A 20,054-nucleotide genomic window follows, 5' to 3' on the forward strand; every position below is an offset into this window, starting at 1 on the left:
TCATAGATTACGAGAGAGGCTCCCATCCCCAATGCCTCCTACCGTTTGTTAGATATTTTTCATCATTTTGCATGTATTAAATTTTGTTTTGCGAATGATTTGCTGCCCCTGAAAGAGAATTTTATTTTCAGAAGTCTTTGAATAGATGCATCTGTTCGTTTTTTAACAGTCACCTCCAGTAGATGTATGCAAGGATTTCAAGGGACACACCTATTCAAACAGTTGCCTCAATTTCTATAAATTCTGGGCGAATTTTCGTTTGCAAAACACATTAAAAACAATTTATTCTTCTTTCTTTCTCTTAGCATCAATAAGTTATTTTCGAGTGTCATCTTGGTTTGATCAAATAGTCATAATTTGAATCAAACGTCTCCATTGTATCCTGAGAGAGATTTTCTATCATACCCCAGTTGTGACTTTGTTGGATAGGGGAGAAACATCTCTTAAAAGATAACGTTTTTTCGTGCTTTGGAGTTCATTAAGTATTCAGATTTTCCTACATTTTTTCAACACCATTTACAGAGAACCTAAATTTTTTTTGGTAGCTGTCGGTGTCAGGGAAAAGGGAAGAGTTACGCAACGAGACTCCCTTTTCAGTCGCCCACAACAGTCCCGGTGCAAGTGGCGGCGACCACCACCAGAAATTACGAATAAGTAGCAAAACGGGGCTGACGCTGCCAGCGCGAAGCAGCGGCTCTGTTGCTTTGTCGCCTCGCCTGAGACGGCAGCAGGCACCAGCTACAATTCACATGGCCAGACCAACAATTTCACCTAGATGTCTCCAAATAAAAGTCGGTCGCCTATTGAAATTGAATTTTAGATCTTTAGTTCAAGGTTTTAAGTCCAATGTATAGATCTCTCCATCTTTGGTAAAGAGTAGAAGGAAAAACGCGTAGGAGACCAAGTTTTAAAGTTTTGTAGATTTGGTGGTTTTGGATTTCTTTACATGTTTGCATGATGAACATATTATACATATATGTACAAAGCCAAATTATATGTACAGAAACGAGAAAACACAATATATATATATATAATGAATGAGTTTTATACATATATGCATACACGAAATTATATGCATAGAAAATTCCACATGAAATTTTGATGCAAAGTTGAAAAAGTTTGAACCAGTCAAGATAGAATATTTTTTTTGATGATGGATTCTAATCTTAGCATGGTGGCTCTGATATCAATTGTTGAATTTAATTGTAATCATGTTAAGAATTAAAAATCACAAAGTAATAAATTAATTAATCAAATTAATACCTATGAAAGCCGTTGTTAATATGAATAATAGCAGCGAGATTTTCTCATCCTCGCTCCTCACATAGTATTATCGATCAATAGGGCAAGCTAATAGAAAAATTGACAGGAGAGGGGACCTAGCATTTATACAAGAAATTATTGAGTCGTCCCATTACAATTGAAACTCTAATTAGGGTTTATTTTCAACCCACATACTTAAAATTATCACATCATATTAAATACAACCCGTAAGGTATAAAAAGCCCAATTGATTACTTAATAAATTTGCTCCAATCACAAATATTATTATGAGTTATACATCTAACCCGTAAAATAAATAATTAAATGTGAAGCCCATATTAGAAATATTCCAACAGTTTGTGGAGTGTACAACAAATTACGGCATTCCGTAGCCGAAAAGAGTGTACCCTTGTATAATGAAGGCTTTTTTGAAACGAAAAGTAGTATCAAGTCCAAAGATCTTTAGTCTACAATTTTGAACTTCTTCTTAGGGTTTGACGAGGTTTGATCAAAATTTTAGTGTGATGCCATTTCACTTTGTTGACATTTTGCTTCTTGCTAGTTTTTCCATTGAAATTTGATCCTATCATACTTGAAATATCAGACATTGTTCTCCTTCCGTGACAATGATTGTTCATTGCCCCCTCTGTGTCTACTAAATCTTGAATATTACTTATTTTCTAAGTTGAAATACCAGCTTAAAGTTAGAAAGTGTACAGGTGAATCTGCAAAAGCAAACATGGCACTGTTAAAGTGATCATGATTCAAGCCCAGTGGTGGAAAATGTTCATGTAACTCACAGAAATTATAGAGAATGTATCTTATTCTATTGTTGTTCATCGAGTATTCTCGTTTAAAACGTGTCCTTGGACGTATGTGCGCACGCGAGCATATTTCTCATGGGTTCTTCTACCTTGGAATAGTTGATTTAAGTTTGTAGTTCTAATTATGCTGTTTAATTTTTATTAAGAGGAAAAACCTCGTTTTTCTATACATTCTTATAAATGAAATTACATACTTGCAACTCTTGCAATTGCAAGTAAAAAACGCTCAGGATTTAGCCTCTAATATCTCTGCACATTCAGTCATTTTCAACCTCCTCTCATCCACATTTAGCGATGAAGTTAGCGCAAATCCAATAGCCGTAATAGTACAACAACAACAAATCAAGAAATCGATCAATCATCGGTTTGCTTTTCTAGTTATCCAAAGCCTTAGGCCAATATGATTCAACACCCCTACACAATTTTTTCAATCTCTGATGCGCCACAAGGCGATGTAGGCCAATACTCTATATCCTACAAACATGATGAGCAAAATCCCAACGCTCATTGCTGGATGCATTTGTCCTACGATGTCTTGGTTAACAAATTTACAGCTTGCTCTCTTTTGGCCATCTTTGATAGAGCATCCGAGCAATGAGGAAATTTGTGTCCCATCACCATATTGGACGTTGATTAAAAGCCGATAGCTATAAAATATGGTCGAAATATACTTAAACCATGACATGAAGGCTGGCACCTTGTGCACGTAGAATCCTCCTGTTAAAACAAATGCTAGCATTGTGACAGTTACCACAGTTGACGCCTTCTTGGCATCCATGATCAATGCACCAAGAGCAAGGCCGAGTCCTTGAGATACAAGCACATGACTTAGGAGCACAATTAGGGTTAGCAAAAATGCGCACAGCTCAGATTTTAGCCCGGTCATCCAATACACTATTGCCAGGAATAATATGGGGAGAATCATATCCATGGGTAGGTCCCCCGTAATACGGGCCATGAAATAGGACAATAGCGTATACATACCCGAAGCTCTTTCCTTGACGAAAATAGCTCGCTCGTGAGGAAATGCAAACACGGCACCGAAAGATGGAAAAACACCCCAGAAGATAGCAATGAAGAAAAGAAGCCCTAGACGATCCTGAATATCCCGATAATCAGAGTGCCACCACATGAAACCAGCTAACAATGAGGCCGTGATCACTTGAAAAACTCCCAGAGGGTTAAATGTTTCATGCTTTCTCTCTTTCATGTTTCGTTGGAGGAGAATAATAAACTGATCGAACCACGTCGAAAAACTCTGTTTGTAATCACAGGTGTGTTTTCCCACAATCATAATCTCTTTTGTTGCCATACTTGTGGAATCCAAGCAGGCTGCCTTCACCTTTGGGGCCAATACTGCATTGTAAGAGGATACTAGGTTTTGCCTCACATTAGGCTTCTCTTTGTCCCTTATCCCATCAAGTTGGCACACCCCTAGACATGGAAAAAAGGTTTAATCAGTATATTGGGTACAAAGTTCATATAAAAATGATAAACAGTATAATTAGAAAAAAATTATTTTATTTCTTTTATGCTTCATACTATCTAATACTAAGTAACACGCCTTACCAAGCGAACCATGCAATGGTATACAATTGCGTCAATTACAACAATTTAACAATAAATTAATCCTTATTCTCAATAAATTTAGATCCGATTACATTAATCATGTTTTTGCATTCAATTTGATTCATCACTACATCAACACCAAAACCAAACTAAACACAGCAAGCCAAGTTATAGACTTGATCTACTTCCTAGTTCTAACCTGTTTTACTAAGGTCACACCATTTTTAACCATAAGAATCTCCTTAGCCGAACATATTAGTCGTCTTTCGTTAATTTATCCATCAATTATTTATAACATGATCTTTTGATAATTGTTGCCAAGTAGCAAGAGTTAAAGCTGTCCAATGTTGGTGGTGAGGTAGGAGTCCACTCAACATAAAGTTGGTGATGGATTTGGGCCACCATTTCCACTTCCTTCATTTCGTTATTTAATCACATAAAATATATAGTGGGAAGCACCCTAATGTCCTTAACACGTTGTCCAAATTGAAACCAAAAATGGTTCTCTTTTTTTTTATAAATAAAAGAAAAGAAATAAAATATGAAACTATTTTCCAGATATGTTTTTCAAGATATTAAAGTGCGACAAGTGCTACTTAATATGAGTCTCGATCGTGTCTAGACGTATAAAGTGAATTGCAACGGATCCAACTCATCCTATGTTTTCAATGTATCGGACTAACAGACAGACTGGGAGGCTTAGCAATCTACTCTAAATCTATCAAATCTTTATATAAATGGTTATGATTGTTTAAAATGAGGTATTAACTAAAAACAAAGAATAGTATTTAATCAACAAAAAATCAATAAGATACTTTAGTGAAAGTGTTAAATATCTAAAATCAAAAAGCATCATGATTAATTAGTCCCAATTTAAAAGGTCCCCACCATGAGACATGGAAGGAATTAATCACATCTTTTTAGTTGATAAAAAAAAAAAAATTGTATCATATGCTATCCTACGTAAGGAATGTTGTAATATTTCCTTAATCCAATGTTATAATCATTTTGTTGTCCAACAACGAATTAAGGGTGTAAAACCTATTTTAATATTCTTTCAAACAATGGTGTCCACCAACTATTATATTATATCATTATTTTGCAATAAAACTTGGTTTAGTGACATGTCCCACCATTCTATTCTTGGAGAAAAAGATAGAATGACAATTTATTTTAATGGTCTTCTTAACACAAAAATATGGAGTGACGTGTCACTGTGAAAATCTCGTTTGATAATATATTCGAGTAGTTAAAAAACCTTTATTAGGTAAAGAGAGATGAAAAGCTTAGAAAAATGGATTAAAAGTCAAATATGAAATAAGTAATTATATGCAACGAAATGAGTTAAGTAGATTTAGAATTCACTTTTTCTTTTGAACTTCTACAGTCAAATAAAAGAATTAAGAGCGTTGATTATATTTATTTTCCATGGAACATATCAGTTCTCAACTCAAATTCCTAATTTGGAGTGTTTGATTGCTATTTTTTTCATTGAAAATATGTCTATTTTTCCTTATTTTTAAGGAAAATATTTTCTTTGGAGGGAGTAGGTTTTTGTTTTACTCAAAACAAGAAAAATATTTTCTTATCTAAGTGATATTTCCATGTCAATCAAACAATAAATCATTGAGATCAAAACGGAAAAGAATTCTTTCTATGAGAGAGAGAGTCGTGATTATAGATTAAGAATCTAATAATTGAACCGATTCCATGTTATATATTCTCTTATAATAAAAAGAGTCGTGATTATAGATTAAGAATCTAATAATTGAACCGATTCCATGTTATATATTCTCTTATAATAAAAAGATAGGAAGAATACAAGGTCTTAATTTCCATCAATGGACCCCTTTTCAGAAAAATTAGCATAAGATACTTGAATATGATTAGCTGGAAATCTTAAGTTATTGATTCCAACACAATTAGGTCCCAAAGATGAGAGAACTTTTATCTCTAATCAGTAACGACCATCACTAATTAATTAAAGAAGATCGAATGCAAGGATGGTTTTATTTTGGGTTTGACACCTAATCTTACTTCTGAAAAAGTAAAAATTTAGCATATTTTATTTTTACTTTTCATTCTAAAATTAATGATTACACTCCTAATTTTCTTCAAAAAACTACATCATTTCAAAATATATAAAATTTTAGAATGGATATGACAATATATAAAATTTTAGTTAAGTCTTTAAAAATCCATCACCAAAAATCTGAAAAGATAAAGGATCAAAGCATCGAATTAGATCGAACTGATAGTACTTAAAACAAGATAAACAAATAAAGTAGAATTTTGGTATAAACCAGCCGATTTAGGAGAAATGGATTGCTTGCTGGTTCTTGATGCGTTCAAAAAAAAAAAAATGAAATTTGACTTGTAATTGTGTGGTTGAACCGACCAATCAATTCAATTTAAAAATAATGAGTTTCAGCTTGTTCTTTCTTCCTTAATCCTTTTAGTGTTATTCAATATAATTTACCAATCAATTCCTAAACACACTAGATATGATAAGCTAAGGGCACCTAAGGGTAACCGTCCGGATATTGATTGGCCTTGGTTTGACATGATTTACGTGTTACTGGTTCCCAGAAGAGTTAATATCTGTATTAGTTAAATTGGAAGTGTTCGAGTTATTGGCTCGTTCAACCCGACAGTATTCATGGCAATTTGATCAACTTTGTTAATTGCTTTATTTTCATCCTAGTCTTATCTAGTGGTAATATAACAAAAAATGCAAAGGAGCATAAAAGAATTTGATAAAACTATTGGATCAAAACCTCAAGTGCAAAAGCAAAAATGTAAACAAAAGACAGATGGTCACTTGCTATTAGCCACGTGGTGTACATGAAAGTTACATTCCTAAGAACTGTAGCCTCCAGATGCAAAAGCCAGTACGTATCTAATCACTTTTGTCCACTAATTGTTTTGCCTAAAAAAAAAAAGTCTCCACCTTCCCATCTCACCATATAATAAAGAAATCTCCACCACCGTGGCCGTTGCCACTCAACCACTACCATTGGCGGAGGTTGGCCAACGGGATGCCTTAACTGGATGTCTCGATCAAAGTCATTTGCAAGGTTAATGAATTTGCAAAACTAATGCATATAAAGTTGTAAGTACGATTTGTAACTTTGATAAATCAAATCGAACTCATCTAATAAGCTGTGTTCAACTTCACAGATCCATAAATGATCAACCACTTTACTGTTGGACCACATATATCATGTTCGGCTAATCTAAAGTGTCATAAAACTAGGAACATTAATGTATGCTACCTAAACTTTTACTTCATTAACCAAAAAGATCTATGGTTTGTTGCGCCTTTAATGAGTTAAAATTTAACATCTACTTTTCACAGAAAAGACCTCATTAACTAGAGTCAATTTCCCTGCCATATATTCTTGAAACACAAATAATAATACTTTAATCACATACTTCCCATCGGATATGTTCAATACGTTGAATTCAAATTACTATCAGTCTTATCCAGATCAATTCAGACATATACGGAGCATTGAATTAATTGTTCCAATATCACTAAACTTAGGTTAATGTTTTTATTGGTAATTAAAATTTAAAATGTCGAGTTTTGATTACTAAAATTAGGTCCATATTTTCGTTTGTTCACTGAAATTTAAAATGTCGAGTTTTGACTTCTGAATTTTGAAAAATATTGTACGTTGCTCACTAACATAAATATTGAACTTTGAAAGATGTTGAGTTTACAGTGAGTAACGTACAACATTTTTCAAAATTACGTAACCAAAACTCAACATTTCAAATTTTTGTAATTAATCGAAAACATGGACCTAAGTTCAGTGATCAAAACTCGATATTTTTAACTTCGGTAACAAATCAAAGAATGGACTTTCAGTGAGCATTGGAACAATTAACTCCACAGTACTTTAACCAAAATGCATGTAAATGTAGAGACAACAAATGAGTGCCGAAATACTAAGCCCAAATTGTTGGAATAGTGTTTTTTTTTTAAATGAGTGGTTAAAAAAGAATGAGCAAATTTCAATTTACGTGTAATATTATTTTATGAAAAATTGTGTAATTAAAAATAGAAGAGAAAAATAAAATATAATGTAATGAAAATTAATGAAAGCCAGGGCTAGATATGTCACGTAACGTCATGACACATTCAGTGTATGTTCGAAATATAGAATACACAGTCTTATCTAATTCGACCTGCTAATTCTATGAGACAAGGATTACGGGCGTACCGTTAGCCAGATCAAGCAAGAAATCAGCAGGATTCATGGGAAAACTTGGGCAGAAGCCAACAGATTCAAAATAATTCATGACCTCATTCCCTTTACCGAAATATATACACCTCCCTTCGGACAAAACCACCACCGAGTCAAACGACTGGTAAACTCGGCTCGACGGCTGATGCACCGAGGTAACTATCGTTTTCCCCTTCTCCGCCAGTGACCCCAGCGTCGTCATCAGCCGGAACGCTGCCGTGGAATCCAACCCCGATGTCGGCTCGTCAAGAATTAATAAACTAGGGTTTATCAGCATTTCATGTGCTATGCTTACTCTTTTTCTTTCACCACCTGAAATTCCTCGAATAAAACTGTTCCCAATAATTGTATCCTTACATTTAGCCAACCCCAGTTCGCGAATCACCGAATCCGCCGTGGAAATTTTCTCATTTCTAGAGAGAGAAGCTGGTAGCCTTAACAGAGAGCAGAAAATCAGGAACCCCTGCAAGGAATTAATATGAATACTAGCTTCCGAGTCTAACCACCAAAAATTCAAAAGCACATCTACAAAGGAAGACTCAAAACAAACTAAGGCCAAGGGAGTTTTAATAGCCTTTAGCTCTGATGATATATTTATCATCTTCATAACGTGCTCTCCAATACCACTTGTACCATCACATCTAATATTCATCAATTTATTCATCAGATCCCTAGTTTCGATTTTATCAGACTCAATAAATTTTTCTCCTATGGCATCCATAAAACTTTTGGCATTTTTACTATCTGGAATAGCACCCATAATAGAATCACATATAGAGCGCTTAATAATTTTCAAACAAAGTTTGTTGGCTCTTTCCCATTTTTCGTACTCGGCTACATATTCAATATTGCTCTTATCTGTAAGTTTGTCGAGTTTTTTCTCCATTGCAAAATTCAAGCCTAAAAGACCAGGTGCTATCTCTACATCTCGTTTCCATCTTACATAATTATTTCCAGTCAAGGTTTCAATGACGAACAATTGACTCGAAAGAGATGAGACATTACAAACTGTGGAAAAATAAAGTATCATATTCAATATCATCCAAACATAATGCATGCAGTCAAATGGATGATAAAAATATTCAACTAATTAACATTGGCTATTAATTAGATAATCCGTAATTTAAATCAAAACCATATGAATTTTATTACGGTAAGAACCTAAATACATCATCATAAAGTCACATTTGGGTAGACAATACAACATGTTATAAATTACTCTTAAAACACATCATATAGTTAGGATAACAAAATCACATTGACTTTCGAAATTTTAACACCTTTGAACAGAAAGAAATTTCTAGTCCAAAGTAAGCTCGTTAATCGCCTTATATCATTTTTCAAAAATATTACATATAATAACACATTTGGGCAAAATATTATATGCAATAAATTAAAATTGTTGGGCAAAAATATATATATATATTTATTGTAGAGAAAACCGAATAAATAATAATGAGTGTGTCACTTTGGCAGCTGCCATCCATTTTTATTTCAAAATATTTCTCTTTGTGGGGACAAATAAAGATCGTCATATATTGCAGAGAAAATCGAATAAATAAAAATAAGTGTGCCATTTTGGCAGCTACCACCCATTTTTATTTCAAAATATTTCTCTTTGTGGAAAAATAAGGATCGTCTCAATACCCATAAAAAATTCAATCACAAAGCAATAATTATGCAACAATTCATAATCATTAATCGATAAATGGCAAAATTATATGGGATTGGGAGACAAAATGAGCAACAAATTTCAATAGATATATTAAAAATGAAATTTACGTAAACAAACAATAGCGATAAAAAATTTAATATAATATTAATTGGATCAATAAAATTTTAATTGGGTCAAAAATTAAAATTTTAGGACTAAAGCTTTAAAAATTCAAATTAAAAGCCCTCTACAAATTCAAACTCAAAATCATATTGAAATTTGCCACACGACCTTGGTTCAAAATTATAAACAGGTCCTTCAATATTTAAAATTGCGTGGCAAATCCTTATATTTAAAATTACAATATAACCCCAAGTGTCAAATTGCAGGCAAGTGCCTGTCATCTCATAGATTACGAAGAGGCTCCCATCCCCAATGCCTCCTATCATTTGTTAGATATTTTTCATCATTTTGAATGTATTTAATTTTGTTTTGCGAACGATTTGCCGCCCCCGAAAGAGAATTTTATTTTCAGAAGTCTTTGAATATGTGCATCTGCTCGTTTTTTAACAGTCACCTCTAGTAGATGTATGCAAGGATTTCAAGGGACATACCTATTCAAACGGTTGCCTCAATTTCTATAAATTCTGGGCGAATTTTCGTTTGCAAAACACATTAAAAATAATTTATTCTTCTTTCTTTCTCTTGGCATCAATCAGTTATTTTCGAGTGTCATCTTGGTTTGATCAAATAGTCATAATTTGAATCAAACGTCTCCATTGTATCCTGAGAGAGATTTTCTATCATATCCCAGTTGTGACTTTGTTGGATAGGGGAGAAACATCTCTTAAAAGATAACGTTTCTTCGTGCCTTGGAGTTCATTAAGTATTTAGATTTCACTACATTTTTTCAACACCATTTACAGAGAACCTAAATTTTTTTTGATAGCTGTCGGTGTCAGGGAAAAGGGAAGAGTTACGCAACGAGACTCCCTTTTCAGTCGCCCACAACAGTCCCGGTGCAAGTGGCGACGACCACCACCAGAAACTGCGAATAAGTAGCAAAACGGGGCTGACGTTCAGCGGCTCTGCTGCTTCGTCGCCTCGCCTGAGACGGCAGCAGGCACCAGCTACAATTCACATGCCCGGACCAACAATTTCACCTAGATGTCTCCAAATTAAAGTCGGTCGCCTATTGAAATTGAATTTTAGATCTTTAGTTCAAGGTTTTAAGTCCAATGTATAGATCTCTCCATCTTTGGTAAAGAGTAGAAGGAAAAATGCGTAGGAGACCAAGTTTTAAAGTTTTGCAGATTTGGTGGTTTTGGATTTCTTTACATGTTTGCATGATGAACATATTATACATATATGTACAAAGCCAAATTATATGTACAGAAACGAGAAAACACAATATATATATAATGAATGAATTTTATACATATATGCATACACGAAATTATATGCATAGAAAATTCCACATGAAATTTTGATGCAAAGTTGAAAAGTTTGAACCAGTCAAGATAGAATATTGTTTTTGATGATGGAATCTAATCTTAGCATGGTGACTCTGATATCAATTGTTGAATTTAATTGTAATCATGTTAAGAATTAAAAATCACAATGTAATAAATTAATAAATCAAATTAATACCTATGAAAGCCGTTGTTAATATGAATAATAGCAGAGAGATTTTCTCATCCTTGCTCCTCACATAGTATTATCGATCAATAGGGCAGGCTAATAGAAAAATTGAGAGGAGAGGGGACCTAGCATTTATACAAGAAATTATTGAGTCGTCCCATTACGATTGAAACTCTAATTAGGGTTTATTTTCAACCCACATACTTAAAATATCACATCATATTAAATACAACCCGTAAGGTATAAAAGGCCCAATTGATTACTTAATAAATTTGCTCAAATCACAAATATTATTATGAGTTATACATCTAACCCGTAAAATAAATAATTAATTGTGAAGCCCATATTAGAAATATTCCAACAGTTTGTCGAGTGTACAACAAATTACGGCATTCCGCAGCCGAAAAGAGTGTACCCTTGTATAATGAAGGCTTGTTTGAAACGAAAAGTAGTATCAAGTCCAAAGATCTTTAGTCTACAATTTTGAACTTCTTCTTAGAGTTTAACGATGTTTGATCAAAATTTTAGTGTGATGCCATTTTGTGTTAATCAAAGAAGTCATTCACGATTAAACCAAAATTTACACAAACCATTCAAAACAGAAATTTAAATGCAGAAAGTAAAGTGTAAACACAAGGATTTTTCGGCCGAAGCCCCAGAGGTTCAATTTAAAGCCTAATCCCCTGTTGAGCATCCATTATAAAACGGATCTAGCTCGGTTGCACTGAAAACTCAAAATATGAAAGTCAAAATACAGAAGTACAAATCACAAGATAGTCACAGAGACTTATCTTTCTACACAAAGATGATTGGACTATGCTTCTCACAGGAATTACTCAGATCACTCAGATCTGTTACAAAGCACTACCGAACTCAAGAATCACTCAGATTCTTGTTACTAATCACCGAACTCAAGAATCACTCAGATTCTTGTTACTAATCACTCAGAAAAGTTAAGCATTCATACAATCAGTAGTATTACAGTGAGATTACTGTATTTTCTCACTATTATCTCTCAAGGAACCATATCACAGAAGAGAAAAACCAAGAGTTTTCAAGAGGGAGCGTATGAACTCAAAACCGGCAGAGAGAAAACCCTTGAAAGAAAAATGACGATTCAGCTGAGTGAAAATGAGTCCAATCAGAGTAAATAATATCAGAAGCATCTAGAAGCCTGATCCAACGGCCACCATCATCACACGTGTCATAATCCAGTATAATGTTGTTATTTAAATAATGGAAGAAGTGTCAAACTCATTAAACACGATTTTTGCTCATAAAACTGTGGAAGCAATATGACCAAAGGTCCAAGGTTCGAACCCAACAATCTCCACCTTGCTTCCAACAGTTTTGAGTATAGTGCAGCCAGGAGCTTAACCAACATTTTACAATTTCATTTGCTCTAGTTCCTGCACAGTTAGTGAAAAGAATCAATAGACAATATCTTTAAACAGTTCTGAAACTTATTTAAAGGTATTACTTTTTTTCCCATATCAGATGGATTATGTAAAGTAGCAACTTTTGCAATATTTAACAATCCTTTTGATATTACATCCCTTATAAAATGATATTTAACATCTATATGCTTAGTTCTATCATGAAACATGGGATTTTTACTCAAATGTATTGCACTCTGATTATCAGAATATAAAGTAGGACTAGTGTTCACAAAACCAAGCTCATTCAAAAGACCATTTAACCATATTCCTTCTTTGATGGCATCAGTAGCAGTAATGTATTCTGCCTCAGTAGAGGATAAAGCAACAATTTTTTGTAACTGAGATTTCCAACTAACAACAGTACCACAGAAGGTAAAGAAGTAAGATGAAGTGGATCTCCTGTTGTCTCTATCTCCAGCAAAATCAGAATCAGTAAATCCTTTTAGTATTACCCCTTCTTTATTCATTTTAAATATTAATCCTATATCAGATGTTCCCTTTAAGTATTTCATCAACCATTTTACAGCTTCCCAGTGACTTTCACCAGGGTTGGCCATAAATCTACTCAAGACACTGATACTGTAGGCTAAGTCAGGTCTAGTACATATCATCAAATACATTATTGATCCTATAGCATTAGCATAAGGAATTCTTGACATTCTAGACAATTCATCTTCAGTTTTAGGACAAGCATATGATGTAAGAATAAAATGATTTGCAAGAGGTAAAGATACTGATCTACATTCAAACATGTTAAATTTCTTCAAAACTTTATTCACATAGTTTTGTTGATTTAAGAACAGCAACCCTTTTTCTTTATTTCTAACAATTTGCATACCAAGAATCTTCTTGGCAGGGCCAAGATCTTTCATCTCAAATTCACATTTAAGCTTTTGTTCAATTTCAGATTTGCAGCTACTGGCAAGAAGCATATCATCAACATAGAGAATCAGGTCAAGAGAATTATTATTATCATTACCTTTATGGTACAAACATTTGTCATAGCTACTTCTATTAAAGCCAAGTTTTAACACAAATGAGTCAAAACGTTTATACCACTGTCTAGGAGCTTGTTTTAGCCCATACAAAGACCTTTTTAATAAACACACAGTTTTATTTGGATCACCCTTTTCAAAACCTACAGGTTGTCTCATATAGATCAATTCATCTAAATCACCATACAAGAAGGCAGTTTTAACATCTAATTGATCTAATTCCCACTCAAAATGAGCAACCAACACAAGAATGCATCTAATAGTGGTATATTTAGCTACTGGGGAAAAAATCTCATCATAGTCAACCCCTTGTTTTTGGGTAAACCCTTTAGCAACAAGTCTGGCCTTGTACCTAACATTATTGTTGCCCTCCTCCCCATCTTTAATTTTATATATCCACTTGCAATCAACTAATTTCTTTTCTTTAGGTTTGTCAACCAGATCCCAAGTCTTATTCTTATATAAGGAGTCCATTTCCTCCTCCATGGCAGCTAACCATTTCTTACTATCATTTGATTTTATAGCTTCATAATAAGAGTAAGGTTCAGTCTCAGTTTCATATTGATAGGTGAAATAGGAAGCAAATTCATCAGTATTGTATCTAGCAGGTGGCCTAATTTGTCTCCTTTCCCTATCCCAAGATAATTGGTATCCATCAGGAGGTAAATCTGTGATATTAACAGGTTCAGTCTCTCTCTGCTCAATATCATTTTCATTCAGATTTGAATCAGCATTTTCAGCTTCTAATGGTACATCATTGTTATTTCCAAATTTAATAGGCTCCACCTCAATCTGAGCAGTATTATCAGAAACATTTCTTTGATTTCCTTCTAAACATGGCATGCAAGACTCATTAAAAACAACATCTCTTCTTATAATGACCCTACAACCTTTCTCACTGTGTACCCACAGTCTATATCCCTTGACATTTTCAGCATATCCCAAAAACACACATTTTAGAGACCTAAGCTCAAGTTTCCCTATATTTTGATGTGCATATGCAGCACAACCAAAAGTTTTCAAATATGAGTAAATCACAGGTTTTTGAGACCACACAAATTCAGGCACATTATAATTCAAAGAACTTGTAGGACTCCTATTAATTAAATAAGCAGCAGTTTTTACAGCCTCCCCCCAAAATAATTTTGGTAGTCCTGAGCTTAAAAGCATGCATCTAACCTTATTTAATAATGTCTTATTCATCCTTTCAGCAGTGCCATTTTGTTGAGGTATATAGGTGACAGTTTTATGCCTTAAAATGCCATGTTCTTTACAGAAATTATCAAAGTCATAATTGCAAAACTCTAGCCCATTGTCTGTCCTTAATGTTTTGATTTTTAAATCAGTCTGATTTTCAATTTGGGTTTTCCAATCTCTAAAAACAATAAAAGTTTCATCTTTAGTTTTCAAACGAAAAACCCATATTTTCTTTGAAAAATCATCCACAATCAGCAAGTAATATTTAAACCCAGACAAGGTAGATGTAGAAGCAGGCCCCCACAAATCAGCATGAACATACTCAAGAATTTCCTTTGATTTAAAGGTACTCAGTGAAAATGGGAGTTTAGTTTGTTTGCCAATCAAACACTCTTCACAATTTGAAACTTCACCTTTAGTTTTAAGAGCATTCAAACCTTTTGTACCAATGTGACCAAGTCTACCATGCCATAATTTTGCTAGATTAAAATCATCATTTAAAACTGCATTAGATAGACCCATAAGAGGTTTAGCATTTAAGAAGTATAGATCATGTCTCTTTAGGATAGAAGTGACTAAATCACTTCCCCTAAAGATTTTTATTTGTCATTGACCCAATTTTATGTCAAACTCCATATCATCTAACATTCCTAAGGAAATTAAGTTTCTTTCTAAATCTGGTACAAATCTGGTATTTTCTAAAAGTAAGATTCTGCCATTTTCTAAAAGAAGTTTTATGGTTCCAATGCCTTTAACTTTGCAAGTCATGTTGTTCCTCATGACAACTTGTCCTCCATTAGACTTTTCAAAATTTAGAAAGTAGTTTTTCTTAGGACACATGTGGAAAGAACATCCTGAATCTAGAATCCACTCTTGATTTAAGTTTCTTTCAACATTAACAAGGACTAAACCATTGTCAGATTGAAGTGTGTCACATGACATAACAGTATTTCCCTCACTGACTTTCTTCTCTTTAGAATCATTTTGTTTTTTATTGCAATCCTTAGCAAAGTGACCTAATTTACCACAATAATAGCACTTTTTACCTTTTGCCTTATTCTGAGATCTTGCTTTATCAAAAAACTTCTTTTTAGGTTCATTAGAAAATTTTGAATGAAAGTTTGATCTACCAACAATTTTACTTTTTATCAGTAAATTTTCACCATATTGTTTATTGGTAGACTCAGATTTCAGTTCAAGTACCCTATTTCTTAAAGCAATTATTATAATATCAGTGGTAAGTTTATCCCTACCATACTCTAAGGCATTTTTAAGGTCTTTGTGTCTGTCACTAATGGAGTTCAACAGTACCACAGCCAACTGATCTTCTGATAATTCTTCATCACAGTTGGTGAGGTCTTGGGTCAGTTTGGTAAACCTATCAAGATTTTCTTCCAAATCTACTGAAGGGTCCATTTTAAATGAGAAAAACTGTTTTAGTAAAAAACATTTGTTTGGGACAGTTTTTGGTTCATATTTAGCCTTCAACTTAGTCCATAAGTCTTCTGCAGTTTTAGTTTCTCCTATAGACCTGATCACATTGTCAGAAAGGTATAAGAAGATAGTACTCCAGGCTATTTCTTCCAATTCAGTTTTCTTATTTTCTTCAATACCGGTAGGCCATGAATTATCAAGAGCTTTAGCACATTTTAATTGCATCAATATAGCTCTCATTTTCTGACTCCACATACTAAAGTCTCCCCTCCCATCATACAGTTTCAATTCAAACTTAGCAGTAGCCATACTGAGTATAACACTTAGTTAATATACAATATACAGTACTAATGTTCAAGAAACACACAGGAACATACACAGTTGGAGACAACAGCAAACTCAAACTCTTTTTCGTGCCAATCTAACAATACACTTTAAACAAATTTCTCAAGACAGTAAACAGTTAATACTTATTACAGGAGGCAGTATTATAACTGAACAGAGATTTCAAAAAAAAAAAAACACTGTGCCTCGACTGACTTCTCCTACAAGATCTTCCAATTGTACTACTCACAGAGTTGTTATCTCAGATTCCCAAGACTTCAAGAGTCTTTGGACAAAGACCAATCACTGGAGTTTTAATAGTACAAGGTAAATCAAGGGAAAAATTCAGGAGTCAAGCAATATGAAATTACTAATTTCAAGATACAGGAAAGATCTCACCAAGGAGTTCATTAGAACTCAGATTCCTCCAACAACTGAGTTGACTGTCATTTGAAGCAGGTTTCAGAAATCCAGATTAATCGAGAAGTAACAATGCTCTGACACCACTGTTAATCAAAGAAGTCATTCACGATTAAACCAAAATTTACACAAACCATTCAAAACAGAAATTTAAATGCAGAAAGTAAAGTGTAAATACAAGGATTTTTCGACCGAAGCCCCAGAGGTTCAGCTTAAAGCCTAATCCCCTGTTGAGCATCCATTATAAAACGGATCTAGCTCGGTTGCACTAAAAACTCAAAATATGAAAGTCAAAATACAGAAGTACAGATCACAAGATAGTCACAGATACTTATCTTTCTACACAAAGATGATTGGACTATGCTTCTCACAGGAATTACTCAGATCACTCAGATCTGTTACAAAGCACTACCGAACTCAAGAATCACTCAGATTCTTGTTACTAATCATCGAACTCAAGAATCACTCAGATTCTTGTTACTAATCACTCAGAAAAGTTAAGCATTCATACAATCAGTAGTATTACAGTGAGATTACTGTATTTTCTCACTATTATCTCTCAAGGAACCATATCACAGATGAGAAAAACCAAGAGTTTTCAAGAGGGAGCGTATGAACTCAAAACCAGCAGAGAGAACCCTTGAAAGAAAAATGACAATTCAGCTGAGTGAAAATGAGTCCAATTAGAGTAAATAATATCAGAAACATCCAGAAGCCCGATCCAACGGCCACCATCATCACACGTGTCATGATCCAGTATAATGTTGTTATTTAAATAATGGAAGAAGTGTCAAACTCATTAAACATGATTTTTGCTCATAAAACTGTGGAAGCAATATGACCAAAGGTCCAGGGTTCGAACCCAACATTTTGCTTCTTGCTAGTTTTTCCATTGAAATTTGATCCTATCATACTTGAAATATCAGACATTGTTCTCCTTCCGTAACAATGATTGTTCATTGCCCCATCTCTGTCTACTAAATCTTGAATATTACTTATTTTCTAAGTTGAAATACCAGCTTAAAGTTAGAAAGTGTACAGGTGAATCTGCAAAAGCAAACATGGCACTGTTAAAGTGATCATGATTCAAGCCCAGTGGTGGAAAATGTTCATGTAACTCACAGAAATTATAGAGAATGTATCTTATTCTATTGTTGTTCATCGAGTATTCTCGTTTAAAACGTGTCCTTGGACGTATGTGCGCACGCGAGCATATTTCTCATGGGTTCTTCTACCTTGGAATAGTTGATTTAAGTTTGTAGTTCTAATTGTGCTGTTTAATTTTTATTAAGAGAAAAAACCTCGTTTTTCTATACATTCTTATAAATGAAATTACATACTTGCAACTCTTGCAATTGCAAGTAAAAAACACTCAGGATTTAGCCTCTAATATCTCTGCACATTCAGTCATTTTCAACCTCCTCTCATCCACATTTAGCGATGAAGTTAGCGCAAATCCAATAGCCGTAATAGTACAACAACAACAAATCAAGAAATCGATCAATCATCGGTTTGCTTTTCTAGTTATCCAAAGCCTTAGGCCAATATGATTCAACACCCCTACACAATTTTTTCAATCTCTGATGCGCCACAAGGCGATGTAGGCCAATACTCTATATCCTACAAACATGATGAGCAAAATCCCAACGCTCATTGCTGGATGCATTTGTCCTACGATGTCTTGGTTAACAAATTTACAGCTTGCTCTCTTTTGGCCATCTTTGATAGAGCATCCGAGCAATGAGGAAATTTGTGTCCCATCACCATATTGGACGTTGATTAAAAGCCGATAGCTATAAAATATGGTCGAAATATACTTAAACCATGACATGAAGGCTGGCACCTTGTGCACGTAGAATCCTCCTGTTAAAACAAATGCTAGCATTGTGACAGTTACCACAGTTGACGCCTTTTTGGCATCCATGATCAATGCACCAAGAGCAAGGCCGAGTCCTTGAGATACAAGCACATGACCGAGGAGCACAATTAGGGTTAGCAAAAATGCGCACAGCTCAGATTTTAGTCCGGTCATCCAATACACTATTGCCAGGAATAATATGGGGAGAATCATATCCATGGGTAGGTCCCCCGTAATACGGGCCATGAAATAGGACAATAGCGTATACATACCCGAAGCTCTTTCCTTGACGAAAATAGCTCGCTCGTGAGGAAATGCAAACACGGCACCGAAAGATGGAAAAACACCCCAGAAGATAGCAATGAAGAAAAGAAGCCCTAGACGATCCTGAATATCCCGATAATCAGAGTGCCACCACATGAAACCAGCTAACAATGAGGCCGTGATCACTTGAAAAACTCCCAGAGGGTTAAATGTTTCATGCTTTCTCTCTTTCATGTTTCGTTGGAGGAGAATAATAAACTGATCGAACCACGTCGAAAAACTCTGTTTGTAATCACAGGTGTGTTTTCCCACAATCATAATCTCTTTTGTTGCCATACTTGTGGAATCCAAGCAGGCTGCCTTCACCTTTGGGGCCAATACTGCATTGTAAGAGGATACTAGGTTTTGCCTCACATTAGGCTTCTCTTTGTCCCTTATCCCATCAAGTTGGCACACCCCTAGACATGGAAAAAAGGTTTAATCAGTATATTGGGTACAAAGTTCATATAAAAATGATAAACAGTATAATTAGAAAAAAATTATTTCATTTCTTTTATGCTTCATACTATCTAATACTAAGTAACACGCCTTACCAAGCGAACCATGCAATGGTATACAATTGCGTCAATTACAACAATTTAACAATAAATTAATCCTTATTCTCAATAATTTATTAGATCCGACTACATTAATCATGTTTTTGCATTCAATTTGATTCATCACTACATCAACACCAAAACCAAACTAAACACAGCAAGCCAAGTTATAGACTTGATCTACTTCCTAGTTCTAACCTGTTTTACTAAGGTCACACCATTTTTAACCATAAGAATCTCCTTAGCCGAACATATTAGTCGTCTTTCGTTAATTTATCCATCAATTATTTATAACATGATCTTTTGATAATTGTTGCCAAGTA

At 34.2% G+C, this 20,054-nt stretch overlaps 2 protein-coding genes across 2 annotated transcripts; both read right to left on the bottom strand.

The window, feature by feature from the left end:
- Positions 1-2,429: 2,429 nt before the first annotated feature.
- LOC111379070 (ABC transporter G family member 25-like) lies at positions 2,430-10,012 on the bottom strand. The gene is made up of 4 exons (XM_023002395.1): positions 9,961-10,012; positions 8,740-8,917; positions 7,886-8,550; positions 2,430-3,521 (listed from the first exon to the last, which is right to left on the bottom strand). Exons 1-4 carry the CDS (start codon positions 10,010-10,012, stop codon positions 2,515-2,517), a joined length of 1,902 nt encoding a protein of 633 aa, XP_022858163.1. The 3' UTR covers positions 2,430-2,514.
- Positions 10,013-18,501: 8,489 nt separating this feature from the next.
- Positions 18,502-19,638, bottom strand: LOC111379085 (ABC transporter G family member 25-like). Its single transcript, XM_023002415.1, has one exon. It carries the CDS (start codon positions 19,469-19,471, stop codon positions 18,587-18,589), a length of 885 nt encoding a protein of 294 aa, XP_022858183.1. The 5' UTR covers positions 19,472-19,638; the 3' UTR covers positions 18,502-18,586.
- Between the last annotated feature and the right edge of the window lie 416 nt (positions 19,639-20,054).

This window comes from Olea europaea, unplaced genomic scaffold (assembly GCF_002742605.1).
Source record: "Olea europaea var. sylvestris unplaced genomic scaffold, O_europaea_v1 scaffold1929, whole genome shotgun sequence".
Taxonomy (NCBI): domain Eukaryota; kingdom Viridiplantae; phylum Streptophyta; class Magnoliopsida; order Lamiales; family Oleaceae; genus Olea; species Olea europaea.

Coding starts and splice junctions, on each gene's coding strand:
- LOC111379070 (XM_023002395.1), bottom strand. CDS start 10,012: ATGATAGGAGGCATTGGGGATGGGAGCCTCTTCGTAATCTATGAGATG. Junction 8,918..9,960: donor CGTAATCTATGAGATGACAG/GCACTTGCCTGC, acceptor ATTTTTCCACAG/TTTGTAATGTCTCATCTCTT. Junction 8,551..8,739: donor AATATTGAATATGTAGCCGA/GTACGAAAAATG, acceptor GATGAATATTAG/ATGTGATGGTACAAGTGGTA.
- LOC111379085 (XM_023002415.1), bottom strand. CDS start 19,471: ATGGCAACAAAAGAGATTATGATTGTGGGAAAACACACCTGTGATTAC.